Source organism: Toxotes jaculatrix, chromosome 19 (assembly GCF_017976425.1).
Source record: "Toxotes jaculatrix isolate fToxJac2 chromosome 19, fToxJac2.pri, whole genome shotgun sequence".
NCBI lineage: Eukaryota > Metazoa > Chordata > Actinopteri > Toxotidae > Toxotes > Toxotes jaculatrix.
This window is the reverse complement of record NC_054412.1, coordinates 5081576-5104501: the sequence shown is the minus strand read 5'-3', so window position 1 is coordinate 5104501 and position 22926 is coordinate 5081576. Positions and strand designations below refer to the sequence as shown.

Genomic DNA, 22926 nt, shown 5'->3' with positions numbered 1-22926 from the left:
CTAAGCTGGCAGCGCAAGATTAAATGCAAACACTCAAATGTGCGAGGGCCTATTCACACACACACTCACGCACACACACACAGAAACAGTCAACACCCACAAACAAAGACTCCCAGGACTAAGTCATGTAATAACAAAGGGTGTGTTACTGAATTCAGCTGAGGACAGATTTGGTGTGTGTGCTCAAGAATCGCTCAATGGAACAAAACCTGGAGTTACCACCTGCTTATTATAGATATACTATAAAGCTATAGATGTGAACCTGCTGTAGATATTGGCGCTGGCTTACAATCTGAAATTCTGTTTCCCAATAACAAAATACTTTCCTATAGGGATACAACTAACTATTACTTTCATTACTGATGTGAAAAATTTTCCTAAATAATAATGTTGAATGTCCTGCTCACATTAGTGTACCCACTAATTTGATTAAAATTAAAATTGGAGGTATCTGAATCAGCCAATATTAGGCCATTGCAGAGAGGAGGAGAAACATACGTTGGCTCATAAGTAACAAGGAACTGCAGTGAGGAAATACCAACCTAGGCTTCAGGTGATTTGCATATACAAACAGTGTCACCATGACAAAGTCAGACTTTCCACTGTAAAATGTCCTTCTCAGTATGAATAGAATAGAATAGTATGTATATTGGTCACTGAAAAAAAAGAACAAATCTAAGGCATTCATAAATGTTATGCATTTTTTTCGTAATAATTTTTTTTTCTAATATCTCCCAAATGTCGACAGCACTATCTGCAAACAGTATGGTTTAATGTCTAAAACACCACCTGAACATTTGTTTAACAGGATGCAAAATGTACGCAGTTGGTACAGTATTAATGTTTCTTCCTCACACACATCCATATTCTTGATGTCACACACAGAAACACTATCTGCACACCCACATTTAACGATGCCATTTGACACCATGACCTGAGCAGTTGTTCGCTGAGCTGCCCCAGGGCGACTAAAGGCCCTCTGAGGAGGCGATGGTGCTAATGGAGGTGGTAAAGGTGATGAATTGATGACCCCAGGCTGGGAGGCAGCAGGGGACAAAAAGGCCTTAGGGTGCAGTTTAGGACAAAAGGCTTTAGCCATCAGCTACTGTTATGATCTTTTGTGGAGCGCTGTAAGCCAGTCAACAGAACTATAGAAGACTGATGAGTGTTAATGGTATTCATCATCTTTAGCTTTTGAACTGCTTTCTTTACTGAAGGATTGTTTCAGAGATTAAGGGATGTGCAAGCACATTTAAATACATCGACTTATGCTTTTTTTTACATGAAGACTGATGAAAAACTCTGTAATCATGCTGCATACCATGTGTTTAAAACACTGGATGCTGTCAGTACCTGAAAATTCACAAGTCTACAGTGATTAGATCAGACTGTATACTGTGTGTGAATGTACCACTTCATAAAAATAATGAGGAGGGAAGACACTGAAGAGAGCTTCAGTAGGAAGAACACAGAGCACGATCTGGCAAAGACTGACAATGTCCTCATCAAATATAAGATTTTTAAATACAGAACAGGACAAGCTAGTTATTCTTTTAGCTTTAAGCAAATCCTCTATTGCTTACGTTGTTAAATCCACAAAGAGCCTCCCCGTATTATCACAGGCTTTGTTGATAAAGCACGGAGAAATAGTTACAGTGTCAGGCTTCATCCAGTTGAGGGTTAATTCTTACAGAGGTATTAGGTCACAGGGGTCACTGAAGTCAGGTCAGTCTAAATCAACCATGAAGCCACTAAAATCTCCATTTTGAAACTTGTGGTCGTTTCAGAAGCCCAACAGAGTCTTTCCAGATTTCTCTCCAAAATTTCATTTGCACATGCTGCACTTACCACAAGCATTTACACTGACTGGTTGGTTAGATGGTATTATAAAATTCTGCTACAAGCCTTTACCTGCCTTGTAACACACAAAGCCAAGTACATTATTACAGGAAGTGGAAGAACACAACATACCAACATGATTTTTACCAATATTTTTAGACAAGTTGCATCTCTTTTAAGGTGTTTTCACTGTGTACTAACTGGGAACCCTGGTAGAGAGAAACGATCACAAAAACACCCATTTTACACTTGCACTCTACATCCCCTGAGAACAGAACAACTAAAACCCATGTCAGCTTAAAATATGGTAAAATAAAGAAATATCAGAGTGGCTGTAAAACTTAGAGCAGTGAAGAAATTTGACTTCAACTCACTGTGCCACAGGATCATTCTTGTCAAAAAAAGTCAACGCCTACCTTAGAACAAGAATGTGAGACAAATGTATAAATATATTCAACTTCAAATAATTGAGCTTGGCTTTAAAAAAAAAAAGCAAAACACAAAAACACTTTGTCAGGTCAGTTAGAAAATAGTGAAGAGAGTAACTGAGAAACAGGAAGAAAAAAAACATACTGATGGGAAAATTTGCTCACCATCCAATAAACCGGCAGAAGGAAAGAAAGGGGGAGGGGAGAAAGAGAGAGAGAGAGAGAGAGAGGCGAAGAGAGCACAGAAAAACGTCAGCATCATGTTGCGCTGTGGCTCAGAGCAATTACAAGCCAAAAAGAGACATGTCTTGGCAGGCTGACCAGTAGTTCTGCGTGTTAGGGAAAGGCTCTGTACAACAACAATGGGAAGAGGAGGCAGCAGGCTGCTACAGTACATACCACACTGTGGGTTGGGCTAGCACAAACGGAGAGACTCTGTTAAAGGAAAGAATGAACGCCTGGTTCAGTACCCAGAGATGGTGGAGCGGTAAAGATATATAACCTTACTGTGTCTCTCTTTTCATTCACCCTCTCAGCATAAATTGAATATTGGCTTTGAAAACACACACACACACATACACACACGGAACAAAAAACTGATTAAAGCACTAAGCAATGCCAGAGTGGATTTCAGCACACCATGTTTTGTGCTTATGAGGAAAGGAATGAGTCACGGCTAAACACAATCTGTTCTCCCACTGGTGTTAATAGTTTGCTCAAGAGAAAGGGTTTTTGAGAAATGTTGAAAACAATAATGACTAAAACATAGTCACAAGTGCCTTGTGAAAGCTAGTGAAAATACTGGGTGACAACAACACTCTTACATTAATTCAGAAATTACAGAAATCTCCAGTACATTTGTGTTTAAAGTCAGAGATTATCCCTTGTTTGCTTTCAATGCGCACTGAAGACTCTAACAGTACTTAAGCTTTGGCATTTGCCATATTGTGTTAAATAAAGTGGGCATATAAAAAGGATAAACTATTAGAAATCTCCTGGGCACACAACTGTAAGCTGATCAAAGAGTTTAATTGCTAAAAGATTGGAGAAAGACTTGTGCTGTGTAGTGGGAATACAGGGCCAGGATGGGAGCGTCCATGTGGCTGATTGCTAATCCCAACATCCAGCACCTTAGGGCTGTGCTGGAGGAGCCTCAGGCCACGGGGGGCGTTAAAATCCCCTGCCTTATTCTGAAGTGTCTGCCTGGCTGTGAATATCTCCCTTACCCCATCTGTTACCAATGGCACTCGCCCGCTAAGAACAGGGAGGAGGGGGGTGGATTGAGGAAAACCCTGGTGGGGAGAAGACTAGGGTTTTAGCCCTCTTTGCCCAGGCAAATTAAATTTCTAATTATCCTCTATTACAAGCTGGGAGTGCTCTCAAGCAGATCAGATACTGATGACTTCTGCAGCCAGCTGTTTGGTTGCTCCATAGAACAATAGGCCATAAAAGAGGTTGTGTGTTTTCCACCCTGTGTGTGTGCGCGCGTGTTCAAGTGTGTCGGGAAGCAGGGGAATTTGTGTGCGTGAATATATGCCATGGGGGGGGGGGGGGGGGGCTGTGTGATGGATTAAGCTAAAGACTGAGGGGATGATGATGCTCTCTTTGGCCTGGTGAATATGTTTTTGTTCCTTTGTTGGCTGCTCTCCAAGTCCCTCTGTTGTTGTTGTTGTTGTTGTTTTTGATGATGCTGCTGTCATTTTTGGGACGAGAGTGTTTTTGTTTTTTTTGCCACACTCCCCAGTCTCTAAAGCTAATCTATGGGCGTTTTAACCAAGCTGTTGTTGTTAGAGTGCAGTGCAGTGCAGCACAGCCCATGGTGGGATAGTGCTGGAAAGGCGGGGGAAAGAGGGCTCCCCATTCATTTCTGCTTTTGGTGGGATAGTGTTCACTCAAAAGACACCGAGACAGAGGGCGTCTTATTTTCTTCTTGAGATTATGTTTTGGGATTTTTGGCCTTCATTAAACAGCTGACAGGGTAGTTGAGCACAGGAAACACCGGAAGATGGCGAAAGAGTAAGTGATATGTTCCCCAGCTGACGTCAGTTCTGAGTTCTGTTACTATGTGGACAAAACAATTCACCACGCCTGAAAGGTAACAGCTAAACCATCTTCCTTTGTTAGAGACGTATGTGTCATATGGGCATAAAAGGGCATTTCTTCATAATTTACGAAACACAAACAGTGAGTTAAGTTCAGTAAACTTCAGATATGTCAATCTGTCTTCAATTCCAGACAGTTAAAGTACATTACACATTATTTGGTAATGTAGCCTCTAAACTTGAAATCATTAGGCCAGTCAAAATGCAACTGCAAAATGTGATGTGACATATGATGTATGTGTAAAGAGTAAGTTTCCTGCACTCACTTTTGTTCTTTTACACATACACAAACATCCCAGATGAGTTTTCAGAGAGAGTCGCTTCACACAGTATGAGGTGACACAGCTCAGTACACTGACCTGGGTGAGTGACACAGGGCCGTAACACTGGACTCTCAATGTCTGAGTGAGTGATACTTGCAGGGTCATGTTGTACTGAGAGCGACTGGGAAGTCGTCATGCAGTAACACTGACACACACACACACACACACACACACACACACACAAATATCTGCTTTCATATTCTGTCCACTCATAACAGTAGGGCACTGACTCAGCGAGAAGGACAGTAGGAGAACTAAAGCATGTTTTGTTCAACAAGGTGGAAAGGTTATGGGAAAGAAAAATGTGAAAAAACAGATTATAAAAGGTGGACTTGTATTACTGTAGGGCAAAAAGACTGCAGAACAAAGCTAAAACCTCAAAGCATGAAACCCATTTTTCCAAAAAGCGCTGTTGTTCCATCTCCAGGGCCTCTGAGGGAAGACGGAGGGACCCATCTGAGGAAGAATATAAGAGGAGGAGGAGGAGTGGGAAGTATGACGCTGAGGGATGCAGTGTGAAGAAGGTGCCGGCATGTTTGTACAAAAGCCTGAGTACACACAGATACAAGCAGACAGTTTATTCACTATGCAAGTGTAGGTTGCAAATGTCCCAAGGCGCCTTTGTAAACACCAGGTTTGTGTTACTCACTGACAACCTATCTCTGTTGTGTGAATGGTTAGGGGCACAGGGTATGAATCTGAGGCCTAGTCCACACACACACAGGGGTATCTTTTTTTTAAACACAGCTTTTTCTTTCTCTTAAACTGTGTTTTAGGTCACTGAAAACTGACTCCCAGGTTGAAGATGTTCAGAAACTCTGTTTTCAGTGTTGACCTGTGGACAGGGAAAACAGAGTTTTCAGATTTTCCACTATCTCCTTTGTTTACATGTAATTTTGTACAATGGTGGACGTAGCCAACATAGCCAACAGACTTTTTACATGTTTACACATAGATGTACAGTTACTCCTCCACTATATGGAGGAACAGAATGCACTACAGATGGAATAACTTTTTTTTCCAGGCATCTAATTGGCCAGCATGGCTTTATGGTTAGGGTTATATCCCCGCCTGTTTGGCATACTCTTGACAGTGCATGACAGCAGGACTTTGCCTTTTATTTGTGGACAGTTTGTTTTTAAAACAGTGCTTGTGTGGATGAGATTTTTTTAAGAACAAAGGAGGAAAACCTGTGTGTGTCTGGACTAGGCCTGAGTGTCAGACGGGGCAGTGGGAACCCATGTCATCACCACACGCTCCAACAAAAGCCAGGCAATGTCTGTCCTGCACATTGGTGCCAAAGCCAACAGTGTCATTTCCACAGTAAACAGGAAATTTGCCACAAAACATAGGTCGAATAGATGTGGGATTCCAAAAGAGCGTTCCCAGAAAACTCAGCCGACCACTCTCCACATCTCTTCCTGCAGCTGCAACACAGAAACAAAACACGCATGCTGCATACACCCATGGTGAAGGAAGTCTCTAAACAGACAGAAACATCCTCCCTCTCCCCACCCATTCCTCCCCTGCTGTTGCAATGCATTTAGCCAGCCACGTGTGCTGCCATTACACCCCATTGTCCCCGCTCACTGAGGGATGGGGCACAGTGACAGATTTAAGCAGCGTGCCCCCGAAAAGCACAACAGACAACTTTGCATTTGAAGGGTTAAATATGCATGAGAGGCCAAAGCGGGTGAGGGCAGGGGGGGGAATACCACCATTGTGTGACCCTCTCTTCAGCCCCTAAGATACAAGCATACACACACACACATACACACACTTTCTGCCCTCGAGTAACAGATGGGAGGATGTTAGCGGAGGCGAACAGTGAGCTCCCCCTTCTATCTTCTATCACCCTCACTCCAGAGGACAGCTGGGAGGCAGACATTCCTTCTTCTCAGCTTTCAGAGGAAAACAAAAGAGTGTGTGGGACCCCTCCTACACACACGTGCATGTGTTCAGACACACACAACCCCACCCCACCCGCAAAAAAACTGTCAATGTAACTGTGGGCTGATCATATTTCAGCAGCCTGAGCCTGCCAGCCAGCAGAGATATGAGTGCTGAGCCTGGGACAGTTGTTGAAGGTGAAAGTCAGAGAGATAATCCCAACCCTGCTTACCAGAGCTGGCACGCTGATGTGCTAGTAGTACCAGAGCCACTGGTGAGGGCAGCGTAAGTCTGTCGAGAGCTGTAACAGTACGGAATTTTTTTTAAAAAACCGCAGTAAGACAAAAGCTTAGTCTGCAGCTGGCTGTTCTTTTCTGGCCAACTAACCTTTATCGGCACAAAAAAAGATACAAAAAAAGGCGGGGGGGGAGACAGAGATTGTGTCCCACATTTTGAAGTACACCTCCAGTGACTGAACAATGCAGTCACTGTTACAGCCCAGAGTCCATCATCATCATCATCCTAACGAAGCCCCAACTGGACTTTGATAGAGCAACTGCTCAAGCAAGTCACAGAGAGAGTGAACAAATGGCACCGAGCATCAGTAGCCTTTTTAACACATGCAGCCTTCTCCGCTCTGAGAGAGGTGGTATGCCATTTGTTGCTAGTGTGTGTCCCGCGTGTGTGTCCATAACAGTGGGTTCTTACATGCTAACATACAGTGTGTTTAGTATGCAGTATAGACCATTGCAGATTTGATCAGGACATCCCCACTCACTGGTATCACTACGTCAGTTCTAATGAAAAGAACAGAAAAGCCCGGATCAGCCACAGCTCCAGCTTCATTTGTCAAGGACATTGAAACTATTCCCTAGGAAATACATCAAGCGCCTGGCAACTATCCATTAGCCTTAAGTAAAAGCCTAGCAATCCAAGTCAAGACAAGTTGGACAAACTGTCAGTTCTTGTCAGTCACTGCTATATAACACCGAATTCAAACATACATAAGGATATAGAGAATGTAATACAGAAAGAGATTTTTAAAATAAAGTTGAGAAAAAAAGCAAAAATTCAGGTCGACAAATTCAACTCAAGCCATGTTTTTTTTTAATTGAATATAAATTCAAATATTCATTTATAAATCTAGTGTCCTGTGCAGATATGCAAATAAATATATATAAGACATACAGAGACATGCGCGCTTCTCATAAATCCTGACACAATTATCCAAATGGAATCCAGAGAAGCCTACACAAAGACCTTCACCATCTAGTCGCAGTTTGTTACAGGGAGCTGTTTACAGATGATGTAATAAGGACAGAGGGCATTAGAGTGGAGCTAAGCCAACTGGCCACTACACATCTCAAACGTCCATCTAACGGACTGGATAGTTTGGGACCAGACAGAACAAAAAGAAAAACACAAAATAATGAGAAGTAGACAAGAAATACTGAATGTTAATTAGGACAGTCTGCTTGAACTACAAATGGCCTAAAAAGAGGACAGCGGTGAAGGAGCCATTTCTGCAGAATTGCAGTTAGTTAAAGAGAAACAGCTGCACACCACCTCCACCCATGACAACAAGTCACACAAGCGTGGCAGGATAGCACATGTATAGCCCAGCCCTTCCCCACAGCCTAATATAAGCACGTCTGTCAGATCAAGTGGTTTACTTTATTTCCTTCGTCTGTTTTGCTGCTTAGACTGACTGCGTTTGAATACCCTAATTGCACACTGGATAAGTTATTTAGCAAGTAAAAAAAAAGTTTTGATGAGAGCTACTGACAAAGCTAGAGTTCGACTAAAGCTAAAAGCCGAATCAATAGATTAAGGGCTTGTGCGTGATGCAGTGCAATTACCACTGGCATGTTAAGGCATGAACATATGCATTTCCACTCTGTACTGCACTGCAGCAGCTGATAACTGCGCTGAGTGGCAATTTTTCAGACCTGCGCCTTTGTCGCTAGACTTATTGACATTTCAGACCCTTTTAGCAGCTTTTCTAGACCAGAGTCGCCAGTACTTTCCCCTCCACACTCACACCTTTCTGTGCATCCATGACCTTCTAACTTTCTCTCCGAGCAATAATTTTTTCATGTAAATACAGCTGGAATCACAGCACAACCATTGTCTTAAACTTATGTGTATGGTGATTTTGTCACATTTACAAAATCAGGATTCTAGCCGTGAAGAGCAGTAGACTGGAACGCACATTGACCATACACGGTCCAGCCATATACTAGGGTTTGACCTAGTCTAGTTAAAACTTTTGTGAAATCCAGCTGTCTGTAATTTGGTAGCTTCTGGGGAATTTTAGCGGTCTGGAGTTGTAATTGCTGTTTTAAGATACTGCTAATGAAAGCCAAACACGCACTGCTGCTGCTTCACTTTAAAAGCCTTCCACTGGCAAGCCACTGGCAGGCTTTATTGTGAGGCAACTACAGGAAGTGCAGCTTCATTTGTCACCAATGTTAGCAAATAACTGAGCTCTACAAGGCAAGATATGGATGTTTTTCTGCAGCTTTTGTCAGAAGATCAGTTTAGAGTGAAATCATAATATGGAAAAAGGGTAAAAGCCTTTTACCTTGCCATACTGTTGTACAGAGAACCATTCATGCTGTACCACTGTCATCAGTTCTGATCATGGTTACTCACAGTCTAGCACGGTGTGGGTGTCTCAACAATTGGCAAATTCAGCATGTGTGTAGGATGCTCGGTGCCTTATGTGTAAGCTGATGAACATGTTTGAACATGATGCTGTTGTTGACTAACGGTGTGACGAAGACTCGGCCCACAATGTTTCAGTGGGCCTGAAAAACGCACATCAAGGATGCGAGAGAGGAGGGGAAAGAAGACACGACAGAAGACAGAAGAAGAAAATGGGAGACAGGGAAGAGATTTTTTTTTTCCTAATTTGAAAAAGAAAGAAATTAACATGAACTTGTACTTTGGCAAGATACTGAGGAGACAGCTTGACAGTGCAAATCCAAATAACACAAACAAAAAAAAAAAAGAAAGATGCTCAATAACGCAGAATGAAAGCAAAGACAAAAACTAAAGAAAAAGAATGAATAAAAGACTGAAAAGAAGAACAGAAGCAACAGAAGACAGGAGAGACTGGGGGATATATTTAGCAGCTCATTAGTCAGAGATGTCCTCTACTCAGCAGGCTGGTCCCTCAGATGAGGCCCTTTGGAAATCATTATGACTGCCTGCTGCTTCAGACTACCACACACATTTCACTAGAAAACAATTTACAAACTGCCTCTCCTCTCTCCAGCCTTAATGTAGCTTCAGAATAATCCTCAAGTTCTGGGGGGAGGCCCAAAAATAAAGGTTTGAACAACGCAAAGTGACATGGTCTTTTGAATAATAACTGCGTAGGTTCAACACTGCATTCATGGCATTAGCATGAAAAATAACCACTAAGCGTTTGGTTATGAATGCACCTGCGTGTATTTTAGCTCATTCTGTATGTTATCAGATTTGACCGTTGCCGTGAATGGTGCTGCCAGTGCCAGCACTCCCTGCTTGGACATTCATTAACCTTTAACATAGCACACCTGCCAACAGTGGAGAAATAACAGTGTTTTACTCAGAATATAGGACACACAAACTGCAACCACGAATATATGTATCAGGAGAAAAAACGTGGGGGGAAAAAACATCAAAATCAGTAAAAGTCAATGAAAAAACAGCAAATGGGAATTTAAAAAAATGAATATCACATGATAAGCTTAGTGTTAGCAGGCGGGTGGGAGCAATGTGAAGCTAACAATAATCCTGGCCATCTGGGATCTTCACAAAGTAATGGAACTGTTCTGTCAACTGTTTGGAGTGAATGAAATGGTCTTGCGTCGCCTGTCCACACTGCAGTATCTGTTTCTATGGGGTATTTCTTTGTCCTGCGAGGCGTTTAAAGTTTCCCTTTAGGGCTTGATTGGGTGGGAGAGCTGTTAAATGACACAGGGTGAGAGCAGAGAGTGATGGCTCAAGTGATAAACACACAGGTAATGAAAGAGAGAGGCTGATGGATTCGACCAGACTGCCACTAATGGGCTCCAGTCTCACCTGGCTAATGGCTGGAGCCTTAAAGAGAGAGAGAGAGAGAAACGAAGAACAGAGAAATCATAGAAAAGTGGCTGTGCTGTGCTCAATACACACACACACACACACACACACACACACACACACACACACACACACACACACACACACACACACACACACAGTGAGTTAGCAGTCCTAATTGCAGACTGGTGATCTAGTGGAGCTGCAGCTTGCTGTGGTTTGGCCTGTGGCTTCCAACACCTCCCCTAAAAGCCCTCTTTGTTCTCACGTTTCAGAAAGGAGTCAGTATCCAACGTATTGCTTTACTCCTGCATGCCTGCATAACGCCTTGCTAACAGGACTTCAGGGGACTATTTTTCTAACAGTTAATTGCACAGGACCCATTGTTTCCCCCCCTCAGGCTGCACTGTTTGTAAACCCAGCCTATCTAGCAAACTTTCTGTGAGGCCTGGAAACCGACAGCGTGCAGGCAGACTTGCGCACTGTGGCTTTTTTGTACACACACACACCATTTTTTTGGGCCACAGAGAGCAACAAGTTTCAAAGACTACAGATGTTTGAAGATGCCAAAAGGAGGGCATGGCTCATTCAGATATTTTCCTCTGTGGTCAGAGCAGTGACGCTATGCTAGCCACTAGAGTCTCCTCTGTTATTAAAGAGAAAAGGGAGTTGTCGAGTCTTTTTCATTGCACAAGTCAACTCTCGAGAAAACATCCTCATATCCTTGGGTTGGTCCTACACACTGATTCAAGAACAAAACAAAAGGATCTGCCTGTGCAATAGGAATTCAGGCTGAGAAGAATGTATTCAACTCAAGCCAAGAATGGGCAATCGATTGTCAAAAACAAACACAAATCTCAGAGGAAATTAGAAAGGCAGCTCTCTGCTTCCCTTCTTGCCCTCCTCCCCTTTCCCCCTGCTCTTTTCTTTACCCTATGACTCCACTTTTCTTCCAGGCCCAGGGAAAGCTATTTCCCGTTCTCACACATGAACATACATAAACGTCACCACCTCACAGAGCACACAGCAGGCCTGTTTGTGGGAGACTTCTGGTCTTCACTGGAACTTTCATGTAGAGCCTTAACTCGACTTCAGAGGACAATGGGTTTTTAGAAGGCATCGTTTATCTGTTTAACTGGACCCACAAGGATGGTCAGAGTCTTTTTGCCTCCTGACATATAACACTGTTAAAGCTGAAAACACGCCATGTGATCATCTGAACAGACCCTTTGGCACTCTGAGTTCCCATCTTCACTCTTTCAGTTCTGACTCACTGTCTAGGCCCACTTCCTCTGAAATAAACAACAAAGGCTCACTGTCAGGAATTGACTTCATATTAGGAACAGAGCTCTATGCAGCCAACATTAGTGGGATGTCAGACAGACTCAGAAAAGACATGAAACAAGTGATATTTGCACTGTGCCCTGAAAATCCTCCAGACCGATGCCATTTATCCTTTCCACACACAAAACCCAAGGTGCCGCTTCGTAGCTGTATGTGTTTACTGGCACTCTGCTTGAATGCAGAGGATGTTTTGTTTAGCATTGTTGCTACTTTGGGCAAAATGTCCTGAATCATAAACACAAATGTAATCATACGCCGTGATCACAAACACAAATTTGAGGGAGCCATTTACATTCACTCAGCAGATACCCTGCTGGTAATCTTGTTTACAATGAACAGCTGAACGACAGATAAAAAAGACATGACTTGGACTGTGATTGGTTCTAAAAATACCTCTGTTTTCCGAAAGCTTTTGTAACTATGTCCTAACAGAGTGCATTAACAGGTACAAGAAATTGTTGTCCTGACCTTTCCACAGAGAGAGCAAAGCTCAATCTTTATGGTCTATCGTCCTGTCTCTCTATCTAATTTCCCGTCACAGAAATGCCAGATTTCCTAAAAGAGTAAAATCCACACAAAGACTAAAAGCGACACACAAACCTCCACAGACCAGAAATACAGGTTTGATGCTGCTCTGTGCTGTATTTTGATTCTGGTCCCTGGTGTTTGGAGATTTTACTGTAGTATGCAAATGCTGTACAGTGTATTTTTTAGTATCCATTTCTATTCATGCCCCTCACTGCTATTTGTATGACTCTGGAATAAGCCTGTCAGCAGTGATGAAATTTCATATTCATGAAAATTTCCAGAGCAATCTCCATCCCTGGAACACGTCAAGGGATTACCTATGTGAATTATGTATGGTGAGCAGGAGAGAGAGGCCGGTGAACAGGAGAACTAATAAGATGATGACTTTTAAAGCTTTAAAATGAGAGCCTCGCTTTGGTGTAATGTCTACAATTATAGATTTAATTGCATTCTTTCAAGCTGTAAATGCCGCAATTCATGTCTTGGTTGTTTTAGCATTGTAACTGCTGTTGTGTCCTCTTCTGTTAGCATACATCCTGTTTTTTCCTGTGCAATATCCTTTGTTTTCAACCACACTGAAAGTCATTACAGTTTCATCTCTTTTCTTGCGTGATCAGGACTCAACAGAAAATCTATTGGATAGGAGCAGTAGGTAATGTTTAAAAATATCCTCTAGCTATTTTCTGTTGTCAAAGAGGTAAGGCTCTAAATCTTTCATTCCACAGTATAAGTTGTTTGTGATGTATGATTAAAAACGGAAGTTCGTACTACAATGCCAGAATTGAAAATGCCTAAAAACTCATCAGAGATATGAAATACTATACTCACTCATCATTAGCAGGTTAGGGAAAAGATCTATTTCAATACAGTTTACCTCTATAGAAGCCTTTGCAAAAGCCATTCACTGGTGTTATTAAAATGTTTAGCTTGTACCAGAACTCTTGAACTGTGAGTCAACATGCATGACTGCTATATCTATAAGGAAGTAATTATGTTAAAAACACACAGCATGAAGACACCTAAAAATAACCTTTGTACTGTCGTCAGTTCATTCACTAGAATTTTCCGTTGTGTTCTTGAAAACTAGGTTGATCACAATACAAAAATAATGTCAGTGTCAAAATGAAAACAAACTATGCAAAAAATAAAAAAGTTAGTCATTTTGATTGGGTGCGTTGTTCAAACAGACTCAGTCGAGCAGCTAATGAGATAGTAGGTCTAATAAGATTTAGACCAAATTGTTCATAAATCTCACAGTTGAAAACAGTCCCAGCAGTGGAGTCTAGAGAACTATTTGTCCTTTTCCATCAATTGACTGGCAACCTTAAAGGTGTAGGTGCATCATGGGTACTGGAAAGAAAGTTTTGGGTGCACATTTGCCTCTACGTAATGCACCAACTGTCACAAACGTGGTCAATACACGGTCTTTTGATACGCTGACACAGAATTTCTGGGTACAAGATTATATGTTATTCTATGTACACCCACAAAGACACCCACAAATAACCAGAGCATGTGGAGCACACATGCACACATGTACAGTACAGAGAGCACGTGGGCTGGGGATTTGAGGACACATTTCCTTGATATCGGTAGGCAGTGTATGTGTGTGAGCGTGCTGGATGCAGAACGTGAGCACGATACCGGCCCCTCTGGGCTAAACATGAATCATGTGTGTTACATAAGACAGAGAGAGAGACAGACAGAGAAAGAGACAGACGATACACTTGGGAGAACATGCCCATCCACCCTTCTCTCACTCTTTCTACTCCTTCTGTTGTTTCTCACACTTATACACACATTAATTTATTTAAGGCATTAAAGAAAGAAAATCAATTATCGCCTTAAAACATTCCAGACCCCCTCCACCACCCCCCCCCCCCCTTTAAACACACATTTACTTATTCATACATACACAATCCGCCTGCTCTCTGTGGCAAGGACATCTGGCACATTTCACAAGCTGGCTATGTGTGGGGACTGTGTGTGAGTGTGTGTGTGGGTAGTGCATGTGTGGAGGTAGTGTGTGTTTGTGTGTGTGTGTGTGTGTGTGTGTGTGTGGGGGGGGGGGGGGGGGGGGGGGGGGGCGTATTTGAGGTCTGAAGTGAAAGGAAAGCTGGCACAAGTGAAGGGCTTCGGCAAGTACAAGCCATCGACATTGTATTCCTTCAGGCTCTAAATAAATACCTGTATTACCTCTGTTTACTTAAACTGGACCAAAGTCCCTCCACTTGTTTACAACAATCAGTTCAATTTTAAAACCTGACACCTCACATTCAAAGATAATAATCTAGGAGCTCCGGCTCAAATAAAAACCTGATCCGAGGGCTGTTGTGGAGTAATAACCAAAGCTGGCTGGCCATGCTAAAAGCTCTCAGAGGACGCTAAATGTCATGGCTGATTAAAACCTTATGACAGCAATGTGACCACAGACAACATCATCTCTCCCTTTCACTCAATAGTGGAGGAAAACAGTTGTGACTCATTAGGACCGTGAATGGATTCACAGAGTGGGTGGGAGGCAGAGCAACCTGACCGACCCAAGGGTAAAGGAGACCAGTTTAATCTAACTGACCTGCAAGACGAAGGAAAAATAACCTCAATCAATTTACAAGAGACGGGCGAAGGTGGCGGTTTAGTCGATGTATATCATGTGGGAGCACAGACAGAGAGAAAGAGTGTATTTGTGTGTCTGTGTCTTACCTGATGCGTGACCATGAGGGAGCAGGGTGAAGAGGAGGAGAAGCGCGGAGGCAGCCAGCCTGTGGGCTAAAGAGGAGGAGGAGGTGGAGGAAGAAGAAGAGGAGGACAGAGCTCTCGTCTGAAACGCTACCATTCCATCGCACATCTTTTCCTCCGGCAACCAGCGAGAGTCCTCTACGGCTTAACCTGTCCAGGTCACATAGAGAGGAAGGGATAGAGAGGGAGGGGGGAGGAAGGGCACGGATTACTATCAACATTCAGCGAGGATTACGTAACCAAAAGCAACACAGAGAGACAGGAGGGAATAGAGAGAGCGCTATAAAGACGGGAAGAGAAACAGAGCGACTGAAAAAAGGACTTCTCTGCACGTCATCACTTACGAGTTGTTTCACTGATAATAAAAACTATGTGAATGACTCTGTGTACTTCCTCTTCTCATGCTTTAGTCAAGTTCAAGTTCTTCAAGTTATTCTCTTGGGGTTTTTAGCCTTTATTATGAAGACAGGGAATGATAAGCAGCAAAGGTCCCAGGATGGATTCAAATCCATGCTCCTGCGGTAAAGACTCAGCCTTAATGGTACGCACCCTGCCAGGTGAGCTTTCAGGGCGCCGCAAGCACACTTTTTTAAGCTGCTTTCACACATATACTGCAACCGTGAAATTATCGAGACATCACCCGGAGGAACTGTATGTGAGAACACAAATGTCCGAATCAGTTGAACTGGACATTAAATGGACTTCACCCTGCCAACTTCCTTGTACAAAGTCCGTGTAATGTCCGATTGAGAACCGATGCATGAATAGAACAGGTCGCTGTCTGGAGAATCCACAGCAAGTGAGTGGGCATGTTGGTGATGTTTCTATCCTGCCTCCTGTGCACTCTACCCAGGCACCACCCCTCGCATTAACCAATCAGAGTATAATCCAGTCAGTGAGAATGCGTCCGACACGGACAATCGCAGTTGTGTGCAACATGTATTAAAGGGCAACTCTGTCCAGAGAATCAGGTCTGGACATTGTTGGGAATTCCTATGAGAAAACGGCTTTAAAAACCACTAGTGGTGACAGCAGCAGCATGAGAGTTCCTCTGATCTCCTCTGATCTCGTCTCTGCAACAAAATCTAACTAAATAAATCTGCCATTAGACTCTGCTGTAGATGATGTAACAGGGAATAAGATCCCTGCAGCTGATGGGGTTGCAGCATTAGAATGATGGAGGCTAAAAATGTGCACTCGTCAGCCCAAAAACAAAACAGCAATTACAATTGCAATTTTTACAAAAACTCTGTTGGTGAGGAGAGGAGCTTGTCCTAAAAAATCTGCACTTTACTGTAGCTTCATCATAAGTAAAAGTAAAATTTCAATAAGTTTGCATCTCAGGCTGCTCCCTAATGTTTGGCCAGTGATGCTCATCCGCAAAACTTATTTGTTAGTTCACTCATTATTAGTTCAATTTTAGTTTGCTTGTGCATTCATGAAAGCACATTAAGAACAGTTTTTAAGCAGGGATTCCTCAAATGTAGTTATTAAAGAGTCATGATAAAGAGGGCTCAGTATTTTACAGTTGAATGATAAACAGATGTATTCCACAGGCTGCTCAGCTGTGATGCTACTCTGCCATATGCTGCAGATTGTTATCTGTAATACTATGATGGACAAATTATGTAAAGATAACTACATCGGGTGCCACTTTCTGAAATATCTCCTGTATTTTTTTAATCGCTCATGTGGAAAAACATACTGTATAAGCTGATGATTGATACAAGAGATCTTTTATACTCAATGTCAACCAGAAATATTAGTCCAATAAGCTTTGTTTTTTTTTTTCTTTGCACCACTTATTATAGATGACAACGTATTTCCATTTATCCGGGTTGTTTTTTCTCCTGTAATCACAGTGTAAGTGCTGCAAATGTAAAACATCTAACATGTAAATGTAAAATCAAATGCTGTATTCTTAGAACAGCCGGATGACAGCAGAAAAAAAGTAGAGGGGAGATAAAGAGTTACTGTGAGACACCTTTAAAAAGCATCAGTGGGATGAAAAAAAAAAAAAAAACACAGCCATATGAACACAGACAAAAACGCCCCCATCCTCGCTCAAAAAATCCCTCTCAGTAATACCAACTTAACTAACTTCCTGCGAGCATTTGCTGATTGACTGGGGGGATACTATAATTACGTAAATGAGATACAGGTGCATGTAGTATCGGTTATGTTGCTTCAGAGACATTGGGATGAAGTAGCAGTAGCTGCGTTTTTTGGGTGAGAAATTAGCCGTTGTGGGGAACTAGCCGGCTGGCTGGCAGCAAGAGAGGGCCCATTACAGTTACACGGGGCTGCTGAGCTAATGGCTACAGTAATGGCATGGCTGCACTTAGACAACCACAAATTTGATTGTAGATCTGCCGCTGTTGTGATGAGGGAAGTAACAGTAAACAAACACACACGGTAGGCCAATAGCACTCACACTACATGCTGGGAGGGTGAATCCACTGGACTGCATCAGGGCCAATACAGTCTTTATTAAGTGGACCGAGTATCGGCCGAAAGTGACAGATCCCCATTAAATACAATTTATTTGTCAACGTCATTATAAAATCCAGTTTGCGCAACAGACCACTGACTCCGTTTTCACTTACACAGCAATACCTGGCCTCATATTACCATACATTAAAATGATCCCATTAAGTTCCAAGCAGCAAGGTATACAGATTTTAAATTTGGAAAGCACTGGTGTCAAAGCTGTAATTGGCAGATGCCGTAAGTTGGGGTATTGGAATTGTATCATGAGAATCATTGTGTGTGTCTATCTTCTGTACTAGCGCTGTACATAAATATGCTGGAATTCAACTCTGCACATTTTATCGCTGCTTCAACATTTGAGTGTCTTGCACTTGGCTGGATTTACCAAAGACCAAAAATAATTTAAATTGGCGGAAAAATTTCCAACACACACAAACAGCAGGGCCTCCTACTGCCTGCCACCTTTCTGATGTCCCCAAGAGCAGGGAGGATGGAGAGGCATACCTGCATGTGGTGCACGCCAGCGGGAGAGAGTGACGTAAGTCAGTTTTGGCAGGACAGCTTGGTTACTGCACTGAGCCAAAGGGCAGCCAGTCAAAAACACATGCAGGGGACCTGTGCCAGCCATTTGATCCATAGACGCTTTCTCATTTGTCCATGTTGGGATCAGAGCACTGCTGCTGGGGCCTGGGTTACAAACAGGCTTTACATTATCTCGTCTTCGAAAAATCAAGGACAAACGAAAGTCAAAGGCGGGACGATAAAATAACACGTGTTTTGTTCAAAGGCACTTGCTGGGATGTAAATAACCACTTGGGATGGCATTTATAATGCAGGCCTGACCTCCTGAGAAAGCTGAGGGCACAGTATTGAACAGCCAGTACGTTTGCAAAGTGAAAACTTAAGCAGAATTAGCTTAATTGCTTTCACACAAGAGCGTCTGAGAAACGAGAAAGTCATTAACTCTGTGCTAAGGTATCCCACAAAATACAGCTTTCCAATTAGTTAGAACAAGATAGCTCCAAGCTTTAACAGAATTTTTTGCAGATCTCTTGATGTGCTGACTATGTTCATGCATTTAATAGATTAATAACACAGCAGGCAGTTTGACAGCAAAAGCACAGATATACTTCAAATTTGAAAGTCAGCTTTCTAGCTTGGAACTATGTGGGTTTCCTGTCAGACACCACCAAAGATGTTCAGCTTGACACGTTACATTTAAGCATGTGCTGCTATTTTAAACTTCAAGAGATTTAGTTTCTGTTTCCTGGAACCAAATTTTGCGTCAGATCACATAAAAAAAACACTTCCTGCACACGTGCACGAAGCCAAATAACATTCGCTTACTCAGATGATCACAATTGAAGTAATGTAATAACACTGGTGCAGAATCAAAGCTTGCATGTTTAAACATAAATCAGTGTCATTCTAAATGGCTGATATTCAAGCCATTATCACAGTATCACAGAATACTTTCAATTATATTAGTACCTATGGAATGTGTTATTTGGCTGATTAGGATGTATCTTATCAAAACTGAGAGCACCAACTTAAAGGCAACTGAAAGAAATACACAAATGAACAGTAAGCAAAAATGATCTATACTGACTTACTGAACAGATTCAATAAAAACATGTAAAGACATGAAACACCTCAGCCCTTCATACAAAAGGTCAACTTCCTTCTTTAATATTAAATAAAGCTCTGTGTGTACTCATTTCAAATGAGTATTAGTTTCAGAAAACATGATATGTAAATTACATGAAGAACCACTGCCAGTACTGTGTGGCTTGCAGCTTAATTGTCTAAACATCAAACTATCCATCAAAACTGGTGTTGCCAGTTCTAGCTTACTCATTTGGAGGAGCAGAGTACACTGTCCAGTCTCAAATCTGCAGCTCTCTGTCAGATTTACAGCACAGAGAGAAAACAAAAATGAGAAAACAAAAAAGCCTGATGAAATCAAACATCATACTGGGCCAGCTCACAATGAAAATATAAATTTATATACAGGACACATATCTCTGTAATGCCTTATGTTAGTCCTATTTTGTTTTATTTGCTTCCTGCATCTCCAATGCGGGGATTTGTTTTCGCTTCACTGTTTTATGTCATTTTAACCTGGAATCTTTGGACTTTTAACTGTTTGTTGGAAAAAGGAGGAATTAGAGACATCACTTCTTCAAAAAATAATAATAATGAAAATAATCATTAGTTGCAGCACTAATAGCTTTAAAAACTTAAAAAAAAAAACAATGCTATTCATTAGTTGTGTGGGCCGTGTTTCAAACCATTGTATTAAGAAAGCTGAATTTTTACAGAATAAATAATTTGTCTGTTTAGTCTACTTGGGGAAAAAATTATGCAACTCTCCACTTCAGACACCAGTGAGACAACCAGCCAGCCAGCAGGCTGCTACTGCAGTTTTTCAGCTGCCCGGAGCTCCTGGAATGCAAAGGGAGCCAAGGAGAGCAGCAGCACAGGCATGTGTCCGGGAACAGAGAGCACTCAGTGTGCCAAAGAAACAGCCGAGAGGAGATTTCCACCCGACAGGCCTTGATGCTGCTACTGCTGCTGGGGGAGCCTGTCTGGACCTGTGAAGGCAGCCCAGAGATGGGGCTCCACATGGCAGCACTGAAAAGACCCTTTGTTACGAAGCATTTTGTAGTGTTGAGCCCCACACGGCCTGAGCATCCCTCTGCACTGCCCCAAGGAAGGGGAAGGTCAGAAAAATGGAAAAAGAAAGAAAGAAGGAAGAATGGACATAAGGAGAGGTAAGATGACACAAGGCAATAAAAGAGGAAACATACTAAAAATGAGAGAAACACTGGCATATGTTATGTTGACAGTGGTGAAAGGTAGGAAAATCTAAGAATGGGACTGAAGCCAAACAGTGTTGTTATCTCTACTCACAAGATGTTTTCTCTAAGCTATGTTGTCAAACAGAAAAAGCCTCTGAATGCTGGACCGGGAATTATAAAACTCTAAATGCACTTACACAATGTGTTTTAAATTGAGAACCATTAAAGCCGCACGTCGTATGTCTGCTAGTTACTCTTTGACAGCCAGTGTGTTTACAATGTGCAAAAACTAAACAGGTCAGTCCGAACAATGGGAGTCAAATGACTGATCATAACACTAAAAAAAGGATTACTGTAATCACTTCCGCAAAGAAAAACAAGTTTGAATCAAGCCATGAAAAACAGAACTCAAACAACCTGCAAAATATGTGCTGGGTATTGAAATTGAACATTTGAAATACTGTATCAACAACTTGCAGGTATGACAGGATTAAAAACATCATAAAATATCAGGAAATGATAGAGGCAGACATATTGCCATTAAAAATCACACAGACTGATTTTCTAGGGGAAAAAGTGAAGCAATGACTCAGTGCAAACAGCATATTTTTGGTCAGTTTTTAGAGTTGGTCGATGAACACAGCATTGCTTAACAAAGTTGCTTAGGAGCAGGACACTGTTCAATGACAGTGGATTTATAATTATGGGGACAAAATGAATTTATAGCAGTGATAATTAATTTGGCAATATGGATAAATTCCCATGTCATTGTAAACGTACGTTTATACTGTATTCATATACAGTATCAGTTAATACAGGAAACTCTATTGATAAATACTTGGTGAATAAAATACCCAGACAGAATTGTCTTTGTTTTGGCTAATCCAGAAAATTAAAGCCTGAGATATCAAGGTACTTCATCAAATTTATGCAAAAATTAAATTAACATTCAATGCTACCCTGAAATGGGGAGGTATATAAAGGGATACATAAATTTGTACTTCCCTGCCCTTCTGCTATGGCAAGTGTCACATCTTACCCCTGCCCAGCTACCAGCAAACGGCTCAAACTTGTATTGGAACAAAAGCGAGGGAGTGAGAAATTACAGTATTGCGAAAATCCGAGGAAAGGGACCCTCAAAACTCACTAATACCTCCCTGCAACTGTACCAAACGTGGTGGTCAACTGTGTTCATAGCAGCCCTAAAGCAGAGTCACACGCTTCGACACGTGCAACTGTACTGCGAGCTATTTAAACAAAGAGTGTGGTGGGCTGCCAACACACACACACACACACACACACACACACACACACACACACACACACACACACACACACACGGACAAAAACAAAGACAAACCCAAAGCAACCCCACTCTAACAAAGTGGCATAGCTACACATACAACAGCCAGAGCTTTGTTTCAGTTAGTGGTGGTGTTTATAAAACATATATAATTCGGACACTATGCGACAATGCTTTTTTAAAAACTATACCACAGCCAGCCTCTTGCTACGTTTACCAATTATTGTTCACATGACCAAAGTGTAACAATACAGTAACGTTACAGCTGTTGGAGATAAAACAGGACTGGCTAGCTGCTAGAGCCGGTTTTCTGTTTTACTCTATTTCTAAGCTCTTTGTCAATTTGGGAAATTCCTTCTGATTAAAACTTATACTGTAGACTAGACCCGGCAGAAACAAAGTACAGCATATATCCAAACGCTAACCGATATTAACGTTCACGACCGGTCACGGTTAGCTTAATTAACAACATACTTCGCTAGTTGACAAACACAAAACTGACAACTCGTTATTCTCTCCGATAAGTTATTAAACGTTTCCCTAGCGTTGGAAACACGTTGTTGCTGTTGTTAATAATTATGTAATGAACAGAAACAGTCGGCGGACGGAGAGATAAAGAGAGAACCGGAGATCTCGTAGTGGCCTATCCGTGCTTAGCTTGCGAAAAAAAAAAAAAACAGACAAGACTCACCAACGTAAAGGTTACCAGCAGCGAGCCTCTCTCCTCTCTCTCGATCACATTCGAGGCATTAAGGGTTGTATAGAGGGAGACAGCCAAACAAGACTGTGGCGAGATAATACAAAAATATGTTTTCGTCGTCTAACTCCGTCACCGCCACTCCGTTGTTCCTCGTCCTCGGCTCGTCAGCTCTTTATTTTAGGTGAGCGGAAACACTGGCTGCGAGGGCTCTACCAGCTGCCTCGCTCTCGCGCGGTCTCCATGGCTACCTCTTTAAAAGGGCGGATCCAAATCTGTCAAGCCAAACCACAGGTCTCGACTTCAAAATAAAAGCACAGAATTTGGTGGGTAGACAAAAGAATCCACAAAAAATGAAAATACACCAAAAT

The 22926-nt window shown here is 42.1% G+C and overlaps 1 protein-coding gene across 1 annotated transcript in view; it reads right to left on the bottom strand.

Moving 5' to 3' along the window:
• susd6 (sushi domain containing 6) overlaps positions 1-22778 on the bottom strand; it is a 30412-nt gene extending 7634 nt beyond the window's left edge. The window contains exons 1-2 of the mRNA XM_041063845.1: positions 22550-22778; positions 15229-15414 (exon numbers count right to left, since the gene is read on the bottom strand). Coding sequence (XP_040919779.1) covers positions 15229-15373 — 145 coding nt within the window. The 5' untranslated portion in view covers positions 15374-15414; positions 22550-22778. The remainder of the gene's footprint in view (positions 1-15228; positions 15415-22549) is intronic.
• Positions 22779-22926: the final 148 nt, after the last annotated feature.